Source organism: Notamacropus eugenii, chromosome 5 (assembly GCF_028372415.1).
Source record: "Notamacropus eugenii isolate mMacEug1 chromosome 5, mMacEug1.pri_v2, whole genome shotgun sequence".
NCBI lineage: Eukaryota > Metazoa > Chordata > Mammalia > Diprotodontia > Macropodidae > Notamacropus > Notamacropus eugenii.
In genome coordinates this window covers 346,797,350-346,816,628 of record NC_092876.1, presented here as the reverse complement: position 1 = coordinate 346,816,628, position 19,279 = coordinate 346,797,350, and the positions used below count along the sequence as shown (strand labels likewise).

At 36.7% G+C, this 19,279-nt stretch overlaps 1 protein-coding gene across 1 annotated transcript in view; it reads left to right on the top strand.

The window, feature by feature from the left end:
* Nucleotides 1-19,279, top strand: part of ARHGAP31 (Rho GTPase activating protein 31) — a 171,278-nt gene that overhangs the window by 146,542 nt on the left and 5,457 nt on the right. The window contains exons 8-10 of the mRNA XM_072613921.1: nt 495-619; nt 13,019-13,078; nt 16,635-17,201. Of these exons, the coding sequence (XP_072470022.1) occupies nt 495-619; nt 13,019-13,078; nt 16,635-17,201 (752 nt within the window). The remainder of the gene's footprint in view (nt 1-494; nt 620-13,018; nt 13,079-16,634; nt 17,202-19,279) is intronic.

Sequence of the window (19,279 nt, the reverse complement as noted above, 5' to 3'; positions counted from 1 at the left end):
ACTGCCCCATAGGAATAGAAGTGATTCTTTTCCTTTGCCTATTCAAATCTGAGCTGAGACATTCATTTTGTGGCTCTCCTTGCCCACAGGGAAACATTGGGCTGAACTTGTTTTTTCCAGGGAGTAAGTTCCTAAATGTCATGTTCATCTGTTGCTAAGGAAATATCATGATTAAGAATGTAATTGCAAGCTCTTTGTATAAGAAGAAAGTACTATCGAAATTTGTTATTGCTGTTGAATTATCTTCAGTTGTGTCCAACTCTTTGTGACTCTATTTGGGTTTCCTTGGCAGAGATACTAGAGTAGTTTGCCATTTCCTTCTCCAGCTCATTTTATAGATGAGGAGATTGAGGTAAATAGGAAAGTGACTTGTCCAGGGTCACACAACAAGTAAGCATCTGAGGTGGGATTTAAACTCATGAAGATGAGTCTTCCTGATTCCAAGCCCAGTGCTCAAACAATAAAAATAATTATTGTTGATTTTTTGTTTTTAGAAGGAAACTCTCTAGTAAATCTAAGAAGTGGAAATCAATATTTAACCTGGGACGTTCTGGCTCGGATTCAAAATCAAAGCTGAACCGTAATGGGAGTGTATTTGTGAGAGGACAGAGGCTTTCTGGTAAGCATATTGTTTTATACTCTGTTTTCCCTACCTCAATACATTTCCTTCGTTGCTTTGGGTATGCAGAACTCTCCAGCCCCGAAAGATAAACTTGTATGTCAATCAAGATGATCGTGACCCTTAAATATGTTGAACTTTGTCTCTTTTTTTGTTCAATTTTTAAAAAACATTTTTATTTAAAGTTTTCAGTTTTAAATTCTATCCTTCCCCTCCCCCTTCCCTCAGAAGGTAAGCAATCAGATATAGGTTATACAAGTGCAATCATGTAAAACATTTTTATATTAGTCATTTTGTACAAGAAAATTTGAATGAAAGAAAAAATGAAAGAGAAAGTGAAAAATAATATGCTTCAGTGCATATTCCAATAATATCAGTTCTTTCTCTGGAGGTGGATAGTGTGCTTCATCATTAGTTCTTTGCGATTGTCTTGGATCATTGCATTGCTGAGAATAACTAAGTCCTTCATGGTTCTTTATCAAACAATATTGCTGTTATTGTGTACAACATCCTACTGGTTCTTTTCACTTCACTCTGCATCAGTTCATTTCTTTCCAGGTTTTCCTGAGATCATCCTGCTTGTCATTTCCCATAGCATATTAAAATTTCGTTGCAATCATATAGCACAACTTGTTTAGCCATTCCCCAATTGAAAGGTATTCCTTTGATTTCCAATTCTTAGCCACCACAAAAAAGAACTGCTATAAATATTTTTGTCCAAATGGGTCTTCATCCTTTTTTTCGAATGTCTTTGGGATATAGACCTAGCAGTGGTATTGTGGGATCAAAGAGTTCTTTGAACATAGTTCTAAATTTAGAACTATCTAGAATGATTGAATCAGTTCACAACTCAATCAACAATGCATTAGTGTCCCGGTTTTCCCACATCTCCTCCAATATTCAACATTTTCCTCTTTTGACATATTAGTCAATCCATCGATGTAAAGTAGTGAAGTGTGAGGTGTGAGTTGTTTTAAATTTGTATTTCTGTAATCTATAGTGATTTAGAGCATTTTTATATGACTATAGATAACTTTGATTTCTATGTGTGAAAACTGTCTGTTCATATCCTTTGACCATTTGTCAATTGGGGAATGACTTGTATTTTTACAAATTTGACTCTGTTCTCTATATATTTCAGAAATGAGACCTTTATCAGAGATAATTGTTCCAAACATTTTCCCCTAATTTTCTACTTTTCTTATAATTTTGGTTGCATTAGTTTTGTTTGTGTAAAAAAATTTTATTTCATGTAATCAAAATTATCTGTTTTATACTTTGTAATGTTCTCTATATCTTCTTTGGTCCTAAATTCTTCCCTTATCCATAAATTTGACATAATAATATTCTATGCTCTCTTAATTTACTTATGGTGTCAACATTTATGTGTAAATCATGTACTCATTTTGACCTGATCTTGGTATATAGTATGAGATGTTGGTCTGTATCTAATTTCTAACTTACTGTTTTTCAGTTTTCTCAGTAGTTTTTATTCATTAATGGGCTTTTGTTCCAAAAGTTTGGCATTTTGGTTTTATCATATATTAGGTTACTATGGTCATTTACTATAATGTCATTTGTACCTGGTCTATTCCACTGATCTACCACTGTATTTCTTAGTCAGTATCAGATTGTTCTTATAATTATCACTTTATAATACAGTTTGAGATCTGGTAGGGCTAGACTACCTTCTTTCACACTTTTTTCATTGATTCCCTTGATATCCCTGAACTTTTTTTCTTCCAGATGAATTTTGTTATTATTTTTTCTAGCTCTATAAAATAATTTCTTTGATAGTTTGGTATGGCACTGAATAAATAGATTAATTTAAGTAGGATTATAATTTTTCTTATTGGCTAGGCCTAACCATGAGCAATTAATAGTTTTCCAATTGTTTAGGTCTGACTTTATTTGTGTGAAAAGTGTTTTATGGTTGTGTTCATATAGTTCCTGGGTTTGTCTTGGCAGGTAGACTCCCAAGTATTTTATATTGTCTATAATTATTTCAAATGGAATTTCTCTTTCTATTTCTTGCTGCTGAACTTTGTTGGTAATATATAGAAATACTGATGATTTATATGAGTATGTTTTGTATCCTGCAACTTTGCTAAAGCTGTTAATAATTTCAAGTAGTTTTTAGTTGATTCTCTGGCATTTTCTAAATATAGCATCATATAATCTGCAAAGAGTGATAGTTCTATTTCCTCATTGCCTGTTCTAATTCCTTTAATTTCTTTTTCTTCTCTTATCACTATAGCTAACATTTATAGTACAATATTAAATAATAGAGGCGATAATGGGCATCTTTGTTTCACTCTGACTGTATTGGGCAATCTTCTAGCTTATCACCATTATAGACTGTACTTGCTGATGGTTTTAGATAAATATTACTTATTGTAAGATAAGCTCTATTTATTCCTGTACTCCAGTGTTTTTAATAGGAATGGGTATTGTATTTTTGTCAAAGATTTTTTCTGAATCAGTTGAGATAATCATGTGGTTTCTGTTGGTTTTGTTATTGATATGGTCAATTATGCTGATAGTTTTCCTAATTATGCCAATAGTTTTCCTAGTATTGAACCAGCTCGACATTCCTGATATAAATCCCACTTGGTCATAGTGTATGATCCCTGTAATATATTATTATAATCTCTTTGATAGTATTTTATTTTAAAAATTGGCATGAATATTCATTGGGGAAATTGGTCTATAATTTTCTTTCTCTATTTTGGCTCCTCCTGGTTTAGGTATCAGTACCATATTCATGTCATAAAAGGAATTTGGTGTAGGATTCCTTCTTTGCCCATTTTTCCAAATAGTTTATGTAGTATTGGGATTAATTATTCTTTAAATGTTTGGTAGAATTCACTTGTAAATCCATCTGGTCCTGGGTTTTTTTTTCCTTAGGAGATTCATTAATGACTTGTTCAATTTCTTTTTCTAAGATTGGGTTATTTCAGTATTTTATTTCTTCTATAAATACAGGTAATTTTTATTTGTGCAGATATTCATTCATATCATTTAGATCATCAAAATTATTGGCATATAATTGGGCAAAATAGCTCCTAACAATTGTCTTAATTTCTTCTTCACTGGTGGTGAATTCTTTCTTTTCATTTTTGATACTAGTAATTTGGTGTTCTTTTTTCTGATCAAATTAACCAATGTTTTATTTTATTTTTTCATAAAACCAGTGACTAGTTTTATTTATTAGAGCAATAGTTTTCATGCTTTCAGTTTTATTAATATCTGCTTTGATTTTTAGGATTTCCAATTTGGTGCTAAATTGAAGATTTTTAATTTGTTCTTTTTCTAGTATTTTGAGTTGCATGCCCAATTTACTGATCTGCCTTTTATCTTTTTTATTGAGGTAAACAATTAAAGATATAAATTTTCCTTTAAGTATTGCATTGGTTGCATACCATTAATTTTGGTAAGTTGTCTCATTGTTGTCATTTTCTTTAATGAAATTATCTATTGTTGCTATGATTTGTTCTTTGACCCACTTATTTTTTAGGATCAGATTATTTAATTTCCAATTAATTTTTAATCTCTTTCCATTGTCCATTATTGAATGTAATTTTTATTGCATTATGATCTGAAAATGATACATTTACTATTTGTGCTTTTCTGCATTTGATTGTGAGGGTTTTTATGTTCTAATACATGGTCAATTTTTGTGTGAGTATCGTATACTCCTGAGAAACTGGTATATTCTTTTCTATCCCCATTTAATTTTCTCCAGAGGTCTATTATATCTAACTTTTCCAGAAGTTTATTCACCTCCTTAACTTTTTTCTTTTTTTGTTTTCTGTTTACATTTATCTAGTTCTGAGAGGGGAGTTGAGGTCCCCACTAGTCTAGTTTTATTATCTATTTCCTCCTGTAATTCATTCTTCTTCAAAAATTTAGATGCTATATCATTTGGTGCATATGTTTAGTATTGATAGGACTTCATTGTCTATGGTACCTTTCAGCAAGATATCATTTCCTTCCTTATCTTTTTTAAAATTAATTAATTAATTAATTTAACTTTTAACATTCATTTTCACAAAATTTGGGGTTCCAAATTTTCTCCCCTTTTGTCCCCTTCCCCCACCCCAAAACACCGAGCATTCTAATTGCCCCTATCACCAATCTGCTCTCTCTTCTATCACCCCTCCCTGCCCTTGTCTCCATCTTCTCTTTTGTCCTGTAGGGCCAAATAACTTTCTATACTCCTTTATCTGTATTTCTTATTTCCTAGTGGCAAGAACAGTACTCGACAGTTGTTCCTAAAACTTTGAGTTCAAACTTCTCTTCCTCCCTCCCTCCCCACCCCTTCCCTTTGGAAGGCAAGCAATTCAATATAGGTCAAATCTGTGTAGTTTTGCAAATGACTTTCATAATAGTCATGTTGTATAAGACTAACTATATTTCCCTCCATCCTATCCTGTCCCCCATTACTTCTATTCTCTCTTTTGATCCTGTCCCTCCCCACGAGTGTCTACCTCAAATTGCTCCCTCCTCCCCATGCCCTCCCTTCCATCATCCCCCCCACCCTGCTTATCCGCTTATCCCCCACTTTCCTGTATTGTAAGATAGGTTTTCATACCAAAATGAGTGTGCATTTTATTCCTTCCTTTAGTGGAATGTGATGACAGTAGACTTCATGTTTTTCTCTCACCTCCCCTCTTTTTCCCTCCACTAATAAGTCTTTTGCTTGCCTCTTTTATGAGAGATAATTTGCCCCATTCCATTTCTCCCTTTCTCCTCCCAATATATTTCTCTCTCACTGCTTGATTTCATTTTTTTAAGATATGATCCCATCCTCTTCAATTCACTCTGTGCACTCTGTCTCTATGTGTGTGTGCGTGTGTGCATGTGTGTGTGTGTAATCCCACCCAGTACCCAGATACTGAATAGTTTCAAGAGTTACAAATATTGTCTTTCCATGTAGGAATGTAAACAGTTCAACTTTTATAAGTCCCTTATGACTTCTCTTTGCTGTTTACCTTTTCATGCTTCTCTTCATTCTTGTGTTTGAAAGTCAAATTTTCTTTTCAGCTCTGGTCTTTTCATCAAGAATGCTTGAAAGTCCTCTATTTCAATGAAAGACCAATTTTTCCCCTGAAGTATTATACTCAGTTTTGCTGGGTAAGTGATTCTTGGTTTTAGTCCTAGTTCCTTTGACTTCTGGAATATCCTATTCCACGCCCTTCGATCCCTTAATGTAGAAGCTGCTAGATCTTGTGTTATCCTGATTGTATTTCCACAATACTTGAATTGTTTCTTTCTAGCTGCTTGCAATATTTTCTCCTTGACCTGGGAACTCTGGAATTTGGCCACAATGTTCCTAGGAGTTTCTCTTTTTGGATCTCTTCCAGGAGGTGATCTGTGGATTCCTTGAGTACTTATTTTGCCCTCTGGTTCTAGAATCTCAGGGCAGTTTTCCTTGATAATTTCATGAAAGATGATGTCTAGGCTCTTTTTTTGATCATGGCTTTCAGGTAGGTCCATAATTTTTAAATTGTCTCTCCTGGATCTATTTTCCAGGTCAGTTGTTTTTCCAATGAGATATTTCACATTATCTTCCATTTTTTCATTCTTTTGGTTTTGTTTTGTGATTTCTTGGTTCCTCATAAAGTCTTTGGCCTCCATCTGTTCCATTCTAATTTTGAAATAACTATTTTCTTCAGTGAGCTTTTGAACCCCCTTTTCCATTTGGGTAATTCTGCTTTTGAAAGCATTCTTCTCCTCATTGGCTTTTTGAACCTCTTTTGCCAATTGAGTTAGCCTATTTTTCAAGGTGTTATTTTCTTCAGCATTTTTTGGGGTCTCCTTTAGCAAGGTGTTTACTTGTTTTTCATGCTTTACTTGCATGTCTCTCATTTCTCTTCCCAGTTTTTCCTCCACCTCTCTAACTTGATTTTCAAAATCCTTTTTGAGCTCTTCCATGGCCTGAGCCCATTGAGTGGGCTGGGATACAGAAGCCTTGACTTCTGTGTCTTTCCCTGATGGTAAGCATTGTTCTTCCTCATCAGAAAGGAAGGGAGGAAATACCTGTTCACCAAGAAAGTAACCTTCTATAGTCTTATTTTTTTTCCCTTTTCTGGGCATTTTCCCAGCCAGTGACTTGACTTCTGAATATTCTCTTCACACCCACTTCACCTCCAGATCCTCCCAGCCAACACTTGGGGGTCTGAGATTCAAATGCTGCTTCCCAGCCTCAGGGCTTTTGGCGGGGGCAGGGCTGCTATTCAGTGTGAGATTAAGTTCAGGTGCTCAGGTGGGGACATGGCTGCCTCACAGGCTCAGTTCCCTCAGGGGGTTTATGCAGAGACCTTCAACTATGGATCCGGGCTCCTGCCTGCTTGGGAAGCCCTTGTCTGCTGCTGCCTCCCGAGGGGGCCTGAGTTATGGGGGTACCCCACTCCCCTCTCGGCAAGCCGAGAAGACCCTCTCACCAACCTTTGGGGCCTTTGGGTGGAGGGACCTGCACGGCCACTGGAGATTCCATCCCTGAAGCCTGTTTGGATCTGCTCCTCTCGGTGCCGCACAGCCAAGGCAGGGCTGGGCTTGGCTCTGGGTCCTCAGCGCAAGGACCTTTTGTGAGAGGTTTTCAGGGCTCTCTGGAACAGAAATCTCATCTGCTCTGTTGTTCTGTGGCTTCTGCTGCTCCAGAATTTGTTGGGAGTTCTTTTTTACAGATATTTTATGGGCTGTGGGTTCGGAGCTAGCGTATGTGTGTCTTTCTACTCCGCCATCTTGGCTCCGCCCCTAAACCTTCCTTATCTTTTTAATTAGATTTATTTTAGGTTTTGCTTTGTCTGAAATCATGCCTGCTACCCTGTCTTTCTTTGCTTCACTTGAAGCAAAATAAATTCTGCTCTAGCCTCTTACTTTTACCTGTATGTATCTCTCTTTTTCAAATGTGTTTCTTGTAAACAACATATTGTAGGATTCTGCTTTATAAACCATTCTGCTATCTGCTTCCATTTTATGGGTGAGTTAATCTCATTCACATTTATAGTTATAACTAAATGTGTATTTCCTTCCATGCTATTTTTTCATTATTTACCTCATACAGGTAAATAATGCCCACAACCCTTTTCTTCATCACAAGTGTTTTACTTCTCATCACTGCCTTCCCCAATGCACTCTCTCTTTTATCAGCCCCTTTCCTCCACCTTCTATTATCCTCATCCCTTTTTAATTCCTTATTGGGTAAGATAGATTTTTGTATACAGCTGAATACGTATTGACTCTTTGAGTCAATTTTGATGAGACTAAGGTTTAGGCTTTACCCACCACCCGTTTCTCCTCCATTATAATAGTTCTTTCATGTCTCTTTTATGTGAGATAATTTATCCCATTCCATCTTCCCCCTCCTTCTTCCAGTGAAATTTTCTTTCTCACCCCTTTATTTTGTTTTTGGGGGTATCATCCCATCAAAGTCCCCTTATATCCATACCCTCTGTCTATATATTCTCTTTCTAATTGTTATTATGGTGATAAAATTATTAAGAGTTACAAATATTATCTTGCTATAAGGAAATATAAGCAGTTTAACCTTGTTGAATTTCTTATGTTTTACCTTGTTTCTTTTTTGCTTTTTAATGTCTCCCTTGAGTCTTGTATTTGGAGTCAATTTTTTTATTCAGCTCTGATCTTTTAATTAGGAATGCTTGAAACTCTTCTGTTTCATCAAATGTCTGTTTTCTCCCTGAAAGATTGTATTCAGTTTTGTGGGGTAGGTGATTCTTGACTGTAATCCTAACTTCTTTGCCTTCCGGTATATCATATTCCAAGCCCTTCAGTTTTTTAATGTGGAAGTTAGCAAATCCTGTGTGATCCTGACTGCAGCTCCACCATATTTGAATTGTTTCTTTTTGGCAGCTAGCATACTTTGTCTTTGTTCTGTGAGCTCTAAAATTTTGCTATGATGTTTCTGGGAGTTTTCATTTTGGGATCTCTTTCAGGTGGTGATCTGTGGATTCTTTCAATTTCTATTTTGCTCTCCGGTTCTAACATATCAATACAGCTTTCTTTGATAATTCATTGAAAGATGTTGTCCAGGCTTTTTTTTTATCATGGCTTTCAGATAGTCCAAAAATTCTTATATTATCTCTCATGGATCCATTTTCTGGATCAGTTGTTTTTCCAATGAGAAATTTCACATTTTCTTCTATTTTTTTAAACTGTTTTGGGGGGGTTGAATTACATCCATTCCAGCTCTATGAGCTTAAGATCAATATATTTATATAAATAAATCACTGAGGATTGGAAGGACTGAATGAATTCTAATGAAACTCAAGGGTGAAGTTGTGGAATTGCCCCAAATTTATGATCTATCATTAGAGGCAGCCACTCAGCCACTTGGCAGAGGATATGATAGCTGCCAAAGTGAGGATCATGCATAAAAATGACTTCTAAAAAGATCTGAGGAGTTGTAAACCATGGTGAATTTTTGTTCTATAATAGTAGTGAATTGATATTAAGTCATAGAATTGACAAGTACTTAAACATGACCTGTTAAAGGAAAGCAGCCCAGTTTTTCTGAGTGACAATCATACTAGACTAAATCTGTTTATTGAAATTCATAGGAACAGAGAGATTAAGTGACTGGACCAATTTCATGCAGTTAGTAAGCATCAGAGATACAATTTGAACACAGATTATAATGATTAATAATGCATAGAGAGCTGAGTATGCTGGTGTATCCCTGTAATTCCAGCTACTGAAGCTGCTAGAATTTAGAACTTCTGAGCTAGAATAGGACAAAAGCCAATCAAGAGCTTGTACTAAGTCTACATTCAGTATGGTGAGCCTGTGGAAGTGAAGGGTTAAAGGTTCTTTGTGGATCAACAGTGAAACTGGGCTGGTGAATGACCACTGCACTCTATCTTGGGAGAAATACAGAGACTGACCCAGTCTCTCTTACTCTGTCTGTCTCATATACATACACATAAATGCACATGTACACACATACAAACACACACACACACAAACACACACATACCTTCCACTAATGCATAGACCTGTGAGTTTTCCCTAAGATTAGATCTTGAAATGACATTATTTAAAACTTTTACAAATTATGTAGAAAGTGAAATTCAGTAAAATATTCATTTATAAGCTCTTCTGGATACTGAAATGTCAAAGCAAAAAGAATAAACTGCTGGAAAATCCCTCAAGGCTATGTGATTTGTCAGAAAAATATGTTTCACTCTGGCTCTAAGCAGAGTGTCATGCACTGTTTTTCTCATGGATGTAATCTCATCTGGGAGATGTCTTTTTAAAAAATAGTATTTTATTTTTTTCTAATTACATGTAAAGACAGATTTTTAAAACTCATTTTTTTAAATTTTGAAATTCAACTATTATTCCTCCCTCAAACTGCCCCCTCCTCCATGATATGGTGAGCGATTTGACATAGGTTATATATGCACAAGCATGCTAGACATTTCCATATTAGTCACGTTGTGAAAGAAAAAACAGACCAAAAGAGACACACACGCACACATACACACACACATACACACACACGTGAAAATATGCTTCAGTCTGCATTCAGACTCCTTTACTTTTTCCTCTGGATGTGGATAGCATTTTTCATCATGAGTCCTTTGGAAATTGTCTTGGAGCTTGTCTTGCTGAGAATAGCTAAGTCATTCATAGTTGCTGTTGCTGTGTATAATGTTCTGGTTCTGCTCACTTCACTTTGCATCAGTTCATGTAAGTTTCCCCAAGTTTTTCTGAAATCTTTCTGCTCATTATTTCTTATTGTACAATAGCATTCCATTACATTCATGTAACACAACTTGTTCAGCCATTCCTCAACTGACAGGCATCCCTTCAATTTCTAATTCTTTGCCACCGCAAAAAGAGGTGCTATAACTTTTTTTTACAGGTAGGTCTTTTTCCCTTTTTTAACTCTCTTTGGGGTACCCCTATAATGGGACTGCTGGATCAAAGGGTATGCAGCTTTATATATACATGTGTTTATAAAATAGAAGATTCTCATAAGTATTGTATAGTGATGTGAAAATAGGAATATGTGTTGGTATTTGCTGATTTGTTCGTAGGCATCTTTCTGTTGTAATAATACTATCTGAGATCTTTTCTATTCTTTCAGCATCTTCTTCCTCTTTGGCATGTCTTGAAAATTAATCAAATAATTTTAAGTCTGTCTTGCCTCCATTATCAGTTTTTATGTGTGTGGATTTGGCAATATCCATCCCTCTGCTTCCCATTCCTCAAAATTAAGTGCAGTTTACATTTCCTCGCCTAGTGTCTGGAACTAGGATGGTTTCCACTTGTGGTGATTTGATTATAGCAATGAGGAGAACAGATTATGCTAGAAAGGCTGGCAAATTTATTTCATCTATTTGATTAAATAGATGATAATGAATTTATCTATTTGAGGAATAGATTTCATGTATTTGTTTCATCTATTTGACATCTATTTGAGGTCCTTCTTCCAAGCCATCTACAGATGTTTTCAAGATGATTTGACTTAGCTGGATCTCAAGTTATCCAGGAGATAAAAGCCTTGTTTCAGTTGCATCTTGTCAAATGAGAGATTTGTAAAAATTAATTTGTTGTCTCTGTCTTATTCAATCATCATAAGTTTGCCTTTATCACCCCTTCCTCCCCCCTCTTTTTTTTAACATTACAAGATAATTGGACCTCTAAGAACTTAGGTAGTCATGTTTTCTGATGGTAGATTTATATGTATGATGTTAAGATATTTTTAAATATAACCATATTCTACCTGCAGTTTAATATGGTGAGAAGTACATTGGACCAGAAATCTAAAAACGTGGGCTCTATTCCCTGCCCCCTCAGTAATTATTAGCTGTGTGACCTTAAGAAAGTCACTTAACTTCTTACTTCGTACTGAGAATCTGTAAAATGGGAATAATAAAGTCTGGCATACTCATGTGAAGGATTTTTTTTTTGGAAATAATGTTTCTAAAGCATTTAGTAAAACTTAAAGTGCTCCATAGATATCAGCTATAATAATTATAGTTATCATTATTATTACCTCATGATGTTTTTGAGGTTCAAGTGCAGTGATACATTCAAATACACTTTGAAAACTGAAATGCTAGACCAGGCAAGGTAGGTATGAAAGTGGCAGTGACAGACAGTGGTGGTAGTAATTGTTGAAACTATTCTAAGATCTTACATCCATACCATTTCAGTGAGATTATTTGTTTAAATAGAAGTTCCATGCGGAAAGAATACATATGCGGTCAGATTCAGCAAATGCTGACTAGTTTTGCTGAATTGCCTTTTTAAAAAAAATTCCTTCTTTAATTTTTTGTTTAAGGGACCATAGGATCATAAATTTTACCCTGGACAAAACCTTGAAGTAGCAGTTCTCAAAGTGTGATCCAGGCAGCCCCACCCTTTCAGGGTTCAAATTATTCTTGTAATAATACCATGACATTTTCATTTCTAATGTGGTAAATGCTGAGAGATATAGTCCACATAAATAAAAACTCTTTGTGAAATCCTCAATAACTTAAATGTGTGAAAGGAGTAGACGAACACCAAAAAGTTTGAAAACCACTGCCTTAGAGAGATGGCATTCTGGGTAAAGGAGGAAGGGGAATATATTTGCTAATTATGGAAAAACAGAAGATATCAATACAAATGGAGAAAACAAATAAATAATTAAAAAAAAACCAAACCTAGGCTATTTGGATTCCTTGGGGGATGGGTCTTTTAGATATCTAAAGATTTAAATCTTTTAAGCACCAAAATTTATTTTTATTCAAATGGACAATGTTATAAAACAGATTACTTACTTCCCTGATTTAACAGCATATAGAAAATAATTTAGTCTTTTTTTGGATGAATTTGTGTCATTATTATGAATGTCCATTTGTGTATTGTGCTTTAAAACAAAGATTGCCTTGGGATATGTTGAAGTATTTAGGACAAACTGGTTCTGGCTGAGGTGCATTTTAGTTATTTTTGAATTTTTTTAGGAAGTTTTTCTACACCCTCACTGTCAACTATCATTTCTCATTGTTGTCTCTGAGCTTACCCAATAAAGCCCCCTCCCCATATCTGAAATTTAATTCCTGTAGGTTTGGAGACCACATCACTCGTCTTGGTAGGAATACATGTAAATAAGAGTAAGTAGTAACAGCCTGATAACATCTTCTATAAATAAGATGTGTGAACTTTAACAATGGGGGGATAATAAATAAAAGGAGGCTCCACTGAGAAACTTCAGTACTTGGCCAATGATTAAGTTTTTGGGCTGGCAAATTTTCAATACTACGTAGAAAAGTCTCATGAAATTTTTTTTGCTACATATTTATAATCTGATTGTACTCTAGGATACTATTTCTTTAATGATATTGTTACATTTTTTAATAACTGGTGTTTGTTTTTTAATAGAAAAAGCTACCATACGACCTGCCAAAAGCATGGACTCCCTCTGTTCTCTGCCGGTAGAAGGTGAGACTTAATAATTGATATCTGAATTGGCTGTTTTGAGGTGTTGGTTGCTGGCATTCGTACACTTGCAAGCCTCCATTTCTTGCCCAATCAGATTTGCTCTTACCCTATATTCAGTGTAAAGAGGCAGTACAGTGATTAACAACCTTAGTCCTGAGGCCCATTGAGCAGCCTGCCCTTTCAGAGGAATTCTATGACATGTCTCTTAAGAATTAATGTCATTAAAGTTAACATAGCTGGAGAGCAATGATCTTCTTCATCACGAGCTTGAAATATAATCCTTTTGAATAATTTTTTTAAAAAAGAAAAAAAATCAGTTGGGAATATTCATTAACTTAGCTTTTAGGGCTATCCCTCATCTTTACACTCAGCTCAAATAGGGGACATCCCAGGCAAAGACATAAGGAAAATTGGGAGAATATAGTGTGTGTTAAGTAATACACAATAGCCTAATTTGGCTGAAACATAGTTTGTGGAGAAAGAAGTAATATTAGATCAGGTTGGAAAGGTACTAGGGAGCCTTGAATGAGGAATTTCTAAAATTTTTTGAGCAAAAACAATAAGACCAGATCTGTGAATAAGAAAGGTTAATCTTTCTTATAAGAATAAGTATGAAAAATGAAGTGGAGGGGGCAGAGACTGGTGATGGGAAGATCCATCAGAAGTTTGTTACAATATTGGAGTGACTAATAGTAAAGGTAGAGACTCTGGAAATAAATGGACAGGTACAAGAGGTATTCTGAAGGTGGAATGTATAGAACTTGGTAGCTGATTGGATATGAGAAATGAAGAGAGAGGACAGGCCAAAGGTGACGCTAAAATTGTGACGTCCATTCAACAAATATATAATAATAAACGTTATTATAGATATGTCATTTTATAAAATCCAATACTAAAATCAATAACATTAGAAAGAAATTATAATTTGTATTAACAAAAAGTATCTATACCTACGTGGTATGTGTAGATAAGTTTTTTCTATGTACATATGTATATCTGTACGTATGTAGTATTTTCTACTACTGTCCAGCATATAGTAGGCGCTTTATAAATACACCTCTTGAGTTTAATTGAATTGCAAGACAATGAACACTCATTAGTTGTTGTCAGTCATTTCTGCCTCTTCATGACCCCATTTGGGGTCTTCTGAGCAAAAATCTTAGCGTGGTTTGCCATTTCCTTTTCTACCTCATTTTATAGAGGAGCAAACTGAAGCCAATAGAGTTAAGTGACTTGAGCTAGTAAGTGTCTGAGGTCAGACTTGAACCTCAGGTCTTGGTGACTTCAGGCCTGATGCTCTATCCACTGCACCATCTGGCTGCCTTCAGTAGTATCTAAGTTACAATATGTGTGCACACAATTGCACATGCAGTAGTAATTGCCATGATGTGTTGGAGCTAAGGAGTTTTGGCTTCCACCAGGTGATAGTGCTGCATTACAGATGGTGGGCTGTTATGCCTGTTTTGTACGTAAGATTTAAAAGGTAACTGTCTGTTCAAATTTATTCCTACGTTTATACCCACACATTTCCTAGGCTTATTTTTAAAAAATAATAAATAACTGTATTTAAAATTAATTTGTGGTATATTTTGGGTTTTTTTTAACATCACCTTTCTTTATGTGTGTGTGTGTATATGTGCATGTGTGTGTTTAAATATGTGTATCTGTGTGTGTATTCACATATATCCCTTCCTCCTATACAAAGTAGACCATTTCTTATGACAAAGAATGAAAAGCAATTCAGCAAAACTAATCTTTCCAGCAAGTCAGACAGTATATAATATTCTACACCCATATTTCTTTTGGAAAATAGTGAGGGAGATGCATTGCCTTGTCTCCTCTTCAGGGCCAAGCGCGGCCATTACAGTTACATAGCATTCAGCACCATTTTGTTTTAGTCATTGGTTATATAGTTATCGTGGTCCCAAGTTTTTCCTCCCAGTCATTTTATTTGTCTTCCTGTGCTTTTCTGAATTCTTATATGCCCTTATTAAATATTCTTTAAGAAAGACTAAAGAAGATAATCCATTTGATTTTTTTTAATTTTAATTAATTATCGTTAATAAGTTTAATAGCAGCCAGTTTTAATATCACTTAACTTTTATGAAGGAATATTAACTGGGAAGGCATAAGAAGAACCCAAATGCACAAACAAGATAATCCTTTTGAATAATTTTTTTTTTTTAAGAAAAAAATCAGTTGGGAATATTCAGTGACTCAGCTTTTAGGGCTAGCACTCATCTTTACACTCAACTTTCTAGACTGGGTTTGAAAAGCCCCTGGGGCCACTCCATTTCAGCTCTCCAAGTTTCAGAATTCCCTGTAGCAGCAACCAGAGCTGCCAGCCCACTTTCCTTATGGGCATCTTTTCCCTTTCTGGTTTCTGAGCCAGTCAAGTTCCAGCTCTCACTTCTCTGCTCCCTCCCTATCTGCTATGTACTCCAGGGCTGGGTTAACTCAGATTTCTAGTTCAGAGAGGGAGGGAAGGAAAGAAGGAAACAAATCTGGCATCTCTGTTCACCTCTTAAAGCCTCAAAATCCCTGACCCTTTCTCTCACTCTTTATGAATTTTGTGGTAGCTCCAAACCTGTGACTTCATTTTTGCAGGGAACTCCCAATGAAGAAATTCCCTCTACCAGTGCAGATCATGGAAGGGACATCAGAGATGATCTGTTTCAGCTTCTTTTTAGAGAGGTTCAGTGATTTGCCCAATGCCATCACCAGAGGCAGGATGTTCTCTTACCCCACAATTAGTCCTATTTTGCCAATAATTTTCTGCCCTGGAACTTATATTCTTAGAGGGTTGCCTAGGGCCCTGAGGGGTTACATAATTTAACAGAGTCATAGCCCGTGCTTATCAGTGGCAGAATTGGAACCTGGGTTGTGTTGATTTCTCTGTGCCCAGCAAGCTGCCTCATCAATCATAAGAGGCTTTTATATTCCCTTCAAGTTTTACTGTTTTCTTGAATAAGAAATCACTCACTTCATTGTATCCTTCCCACTGTCCCCCCCATACCCTTACCTTAACAGTTCTTACTTTTAAAAAGACCTTAATTTAAGAATCCCTTAAAGGATCAAGCTAATTTTTGCATCAATCAACACCTGTGGTCCTGCCAATGTTAAAGCACAACCTTCCTCACCCCTAGCAACCTTAACAGCTGGCTTCTTCTAAAAACCCTCTTAGAGCTGAAAATGGCATTATCCTTCATGACTGCATAGTAGACAAGGAACTGAATGATGGTCAGCCAGTATTTGACCAACTTGACGGATACTTTCTCATCTAAGCTGGTTGCTCCTTCCTGATAGGCTATAGCTGTTTTACTGTTTTTTTCTCTTTTAATCTGGGTGAAATCTGTTACATGACATCCATCTCAGAATTCTGTTGTCGATCCATATGTGATTTGTTTTCCTTATAACTGGCATGGCTGTTTATGAACAGGTAGGTATGTCCTGGTGTATTGTGCCTGAATAATGGGCATCATTTATTTGGATGAATAGGAACTTTTGTGTGCTTTTGGTGTCACAAAACTGTCCCTGTTTGCTCTGACTTTCCTAGGGAAGGAAGCTAAAGGACATTTCAATCGGACTGTCACCACTGGAGGATTTTTTATCCCAGTGATGAAACTGCAGACAAAAAGTACCGGCAGCTCTTGCGACCTTAGCAAGCAAGAGGGTGAATGGGGCCAGGATGGAGGCCCAGCAGGAGCCGAGGGAGGCTCAGTTGTGGGTGGCAAGGCTGCCCAGGTCCGACCACCACCAGAGCAGCTGAAGGTATTTCGAGCTGTGGAGGATCCAGAGAATGACCAGGCATCCCCCAAGATGCTTGCCATGTTCTACACTTCAAGTGATAGCTCCAGCAAATCAGTCTTCACCAGCAGCCTCTTCCAGATGGAATCCTCCCCTCGTCACCAGCGGAAGGCCCTCAACATCTCCGAGCCATTCGCTGTCTCGGTGCCCCTTCGGGTATCAGCAGTTATCAGTACCAACAGCACCCCTTGCAGAACACCTCCGAAGGAAATGCAGTCACTCTCTAGCCTAGAAGAATCTTCTCTCCAGGGGACTGAGGGCGGGGGTTGGCCTGGGTTTGAGGAGGAGAAGACACCTACAGCTGATGCTTCTGCAGGTAAAATTTCATGGAAGGTATCTCTTGATTTTAACAACCATTCTCTTCTGCTTCCAATGTGATTCCTAAAAATGTGGCCAGATTCCTTTTATCTCAGTTGGCATTGGGAAAGGGAGAGATGTCACCTTTTTAGAAAGCCCCCTGTTCCTCCAGGAGTTTTTGTTTTTTTTTTTAAGCAGTCAGCTGCAGTAATATAGGGACAAGAGCCCCTGAGCTGTGTCAGATACATCTGGGAGAGCCCTAGTCGGAAAATAGTAGCAAGGCCAGGAATAGCAATTATTAGGTGATGTCTATTTCCTAGAAGTCTTGGGAGGCGGGTTCTTCAGGGAGAAAACCATTCACCCTTTCCTATTTTGCAAACCTAACTATACATTTCCAGGCTCATTCCAGGAAGTATCTTAAAACTCAAAATTTCATTTTTCATGAAAGGCAATGGCCATACCTGAAAGTACTTGCAAAGAGAAAAGTATCAGATAATGTTGTCAATGATAGGGACCAGACGTGGAATTGTATTGGTACTGAGAAATCCGAGGTGAGAAAACTACCCCTCCCAATGCAGGGCAGGACCTTCTTAGTGAGTTGCCTAAGCCCTGAGAAGGTGAGATTTGCCAGCATCACGTAGCCACTTGATTTTGACTTGATAGACTGCTTTATTGATTTCTAGTCTTAAGATAGTGATGGAAAAAATGTGAATAATGCAGATTAAACTTGAAACTGTAGTGTGTGTGTGTGTGTGTGTGTGTGTGTGTGTGTGTGTGTGTAAGAACTAATTGTTAAACTCTGACCATTGTACCTCTGAAGGTAGTATATTTATTATTGTCATCCAAATCCAGTCTTCCTGGCTTCAAGGCTTGCTTTTTAGCTACTATGTCACTCAAGGACTCCAGCTTAAAATTCTCATCCCCTCATCTTAGATTTCTTGTGTGAGAGGATACAGAATTCTATAACAACCCAGTGGCCAGATATCATTGAGTTACTGAGCATGAACAGAAAAACTGGTGATATTAAGAGCTCCCAAAATTTCCCTCTTCACAATCAGTGTCATTATAATAACACTGGGGAGGTTGGATTAGAAACCAGGAGTGGGAAAGCTGTGGCCTGGAGGCGATTTGGCTCTTTAGGTCCTCTAGGTTCAAACTTGGATTCAGTCAAAGGGCCACACTTGAGGACCTAGAGGGCCTCAAAGCCACAGGTACCCCACCCCTGCACTAGATAGTCTCTAAGATCTTTCAGATCTTCAACATTTTGATTAGACTGATTCAAGGTTACTTTTGATTTTGAGTATAAAATCTATAGAACCCATGGAGAGTGACATTCCTTTACCATAGAATTCCCAGCATGAGAACTGCAAGGAATATGGCTTTAGGCAAATCCAATATGAATAATCTGGTTATTAAATATTTACCAGTACATCCCAGAAGGGAGTGCAAGTATTATCATCTCTGTTTCCCAAATGAGGAAAATGATGCATGGAAAGATTTAGTGACTGCCCATAGCTAGTGACCATTTGAGCCCCTGGTCCATCATATACAGCTTTATCTTGTTAATATTTGATTAAACCAGGTCTCTACCCTTACAATTTAAAAAAAAATCATTCTTCAAGTGATTGCTCCCTTCCAGGCCCTGTGCTGAGTGCTATGTACAAACAAAAATGAAACAGTTCCTGACTCAGGGAGGTTATAGTTACTGGAGGAATTATAATATGTTCACAGACACAGAGAGAGGACAGGCACATATAAGTAGAAATAAAATGACTAAATTCCTGAGTCCAGTACCTGAGTACCCCCTCCCCTCAATTTTTTTTTTTTGCCAACCCCTGTGTATTTTGACTGGTATATTCAAAGGTGCCTGGGGTTTATTCACCTTGAATTGTTGTATTTTTTTTTAAAAAAAAGATTTTAGCTCCTTTTGTCTACCTTAACATAAAACCACATAGCCCTTAGCTGCCTAGGGTCATTCTAAAGAGAGCCGATTTCCTACAATGAAGTTACATGTGAAGTTTCAGTTCCTAGAACCAAAATGAGTGTGTGTGGGTGAATATTTCCCAGCTGGTTTTTATGTTATTAATAACCCCTGTA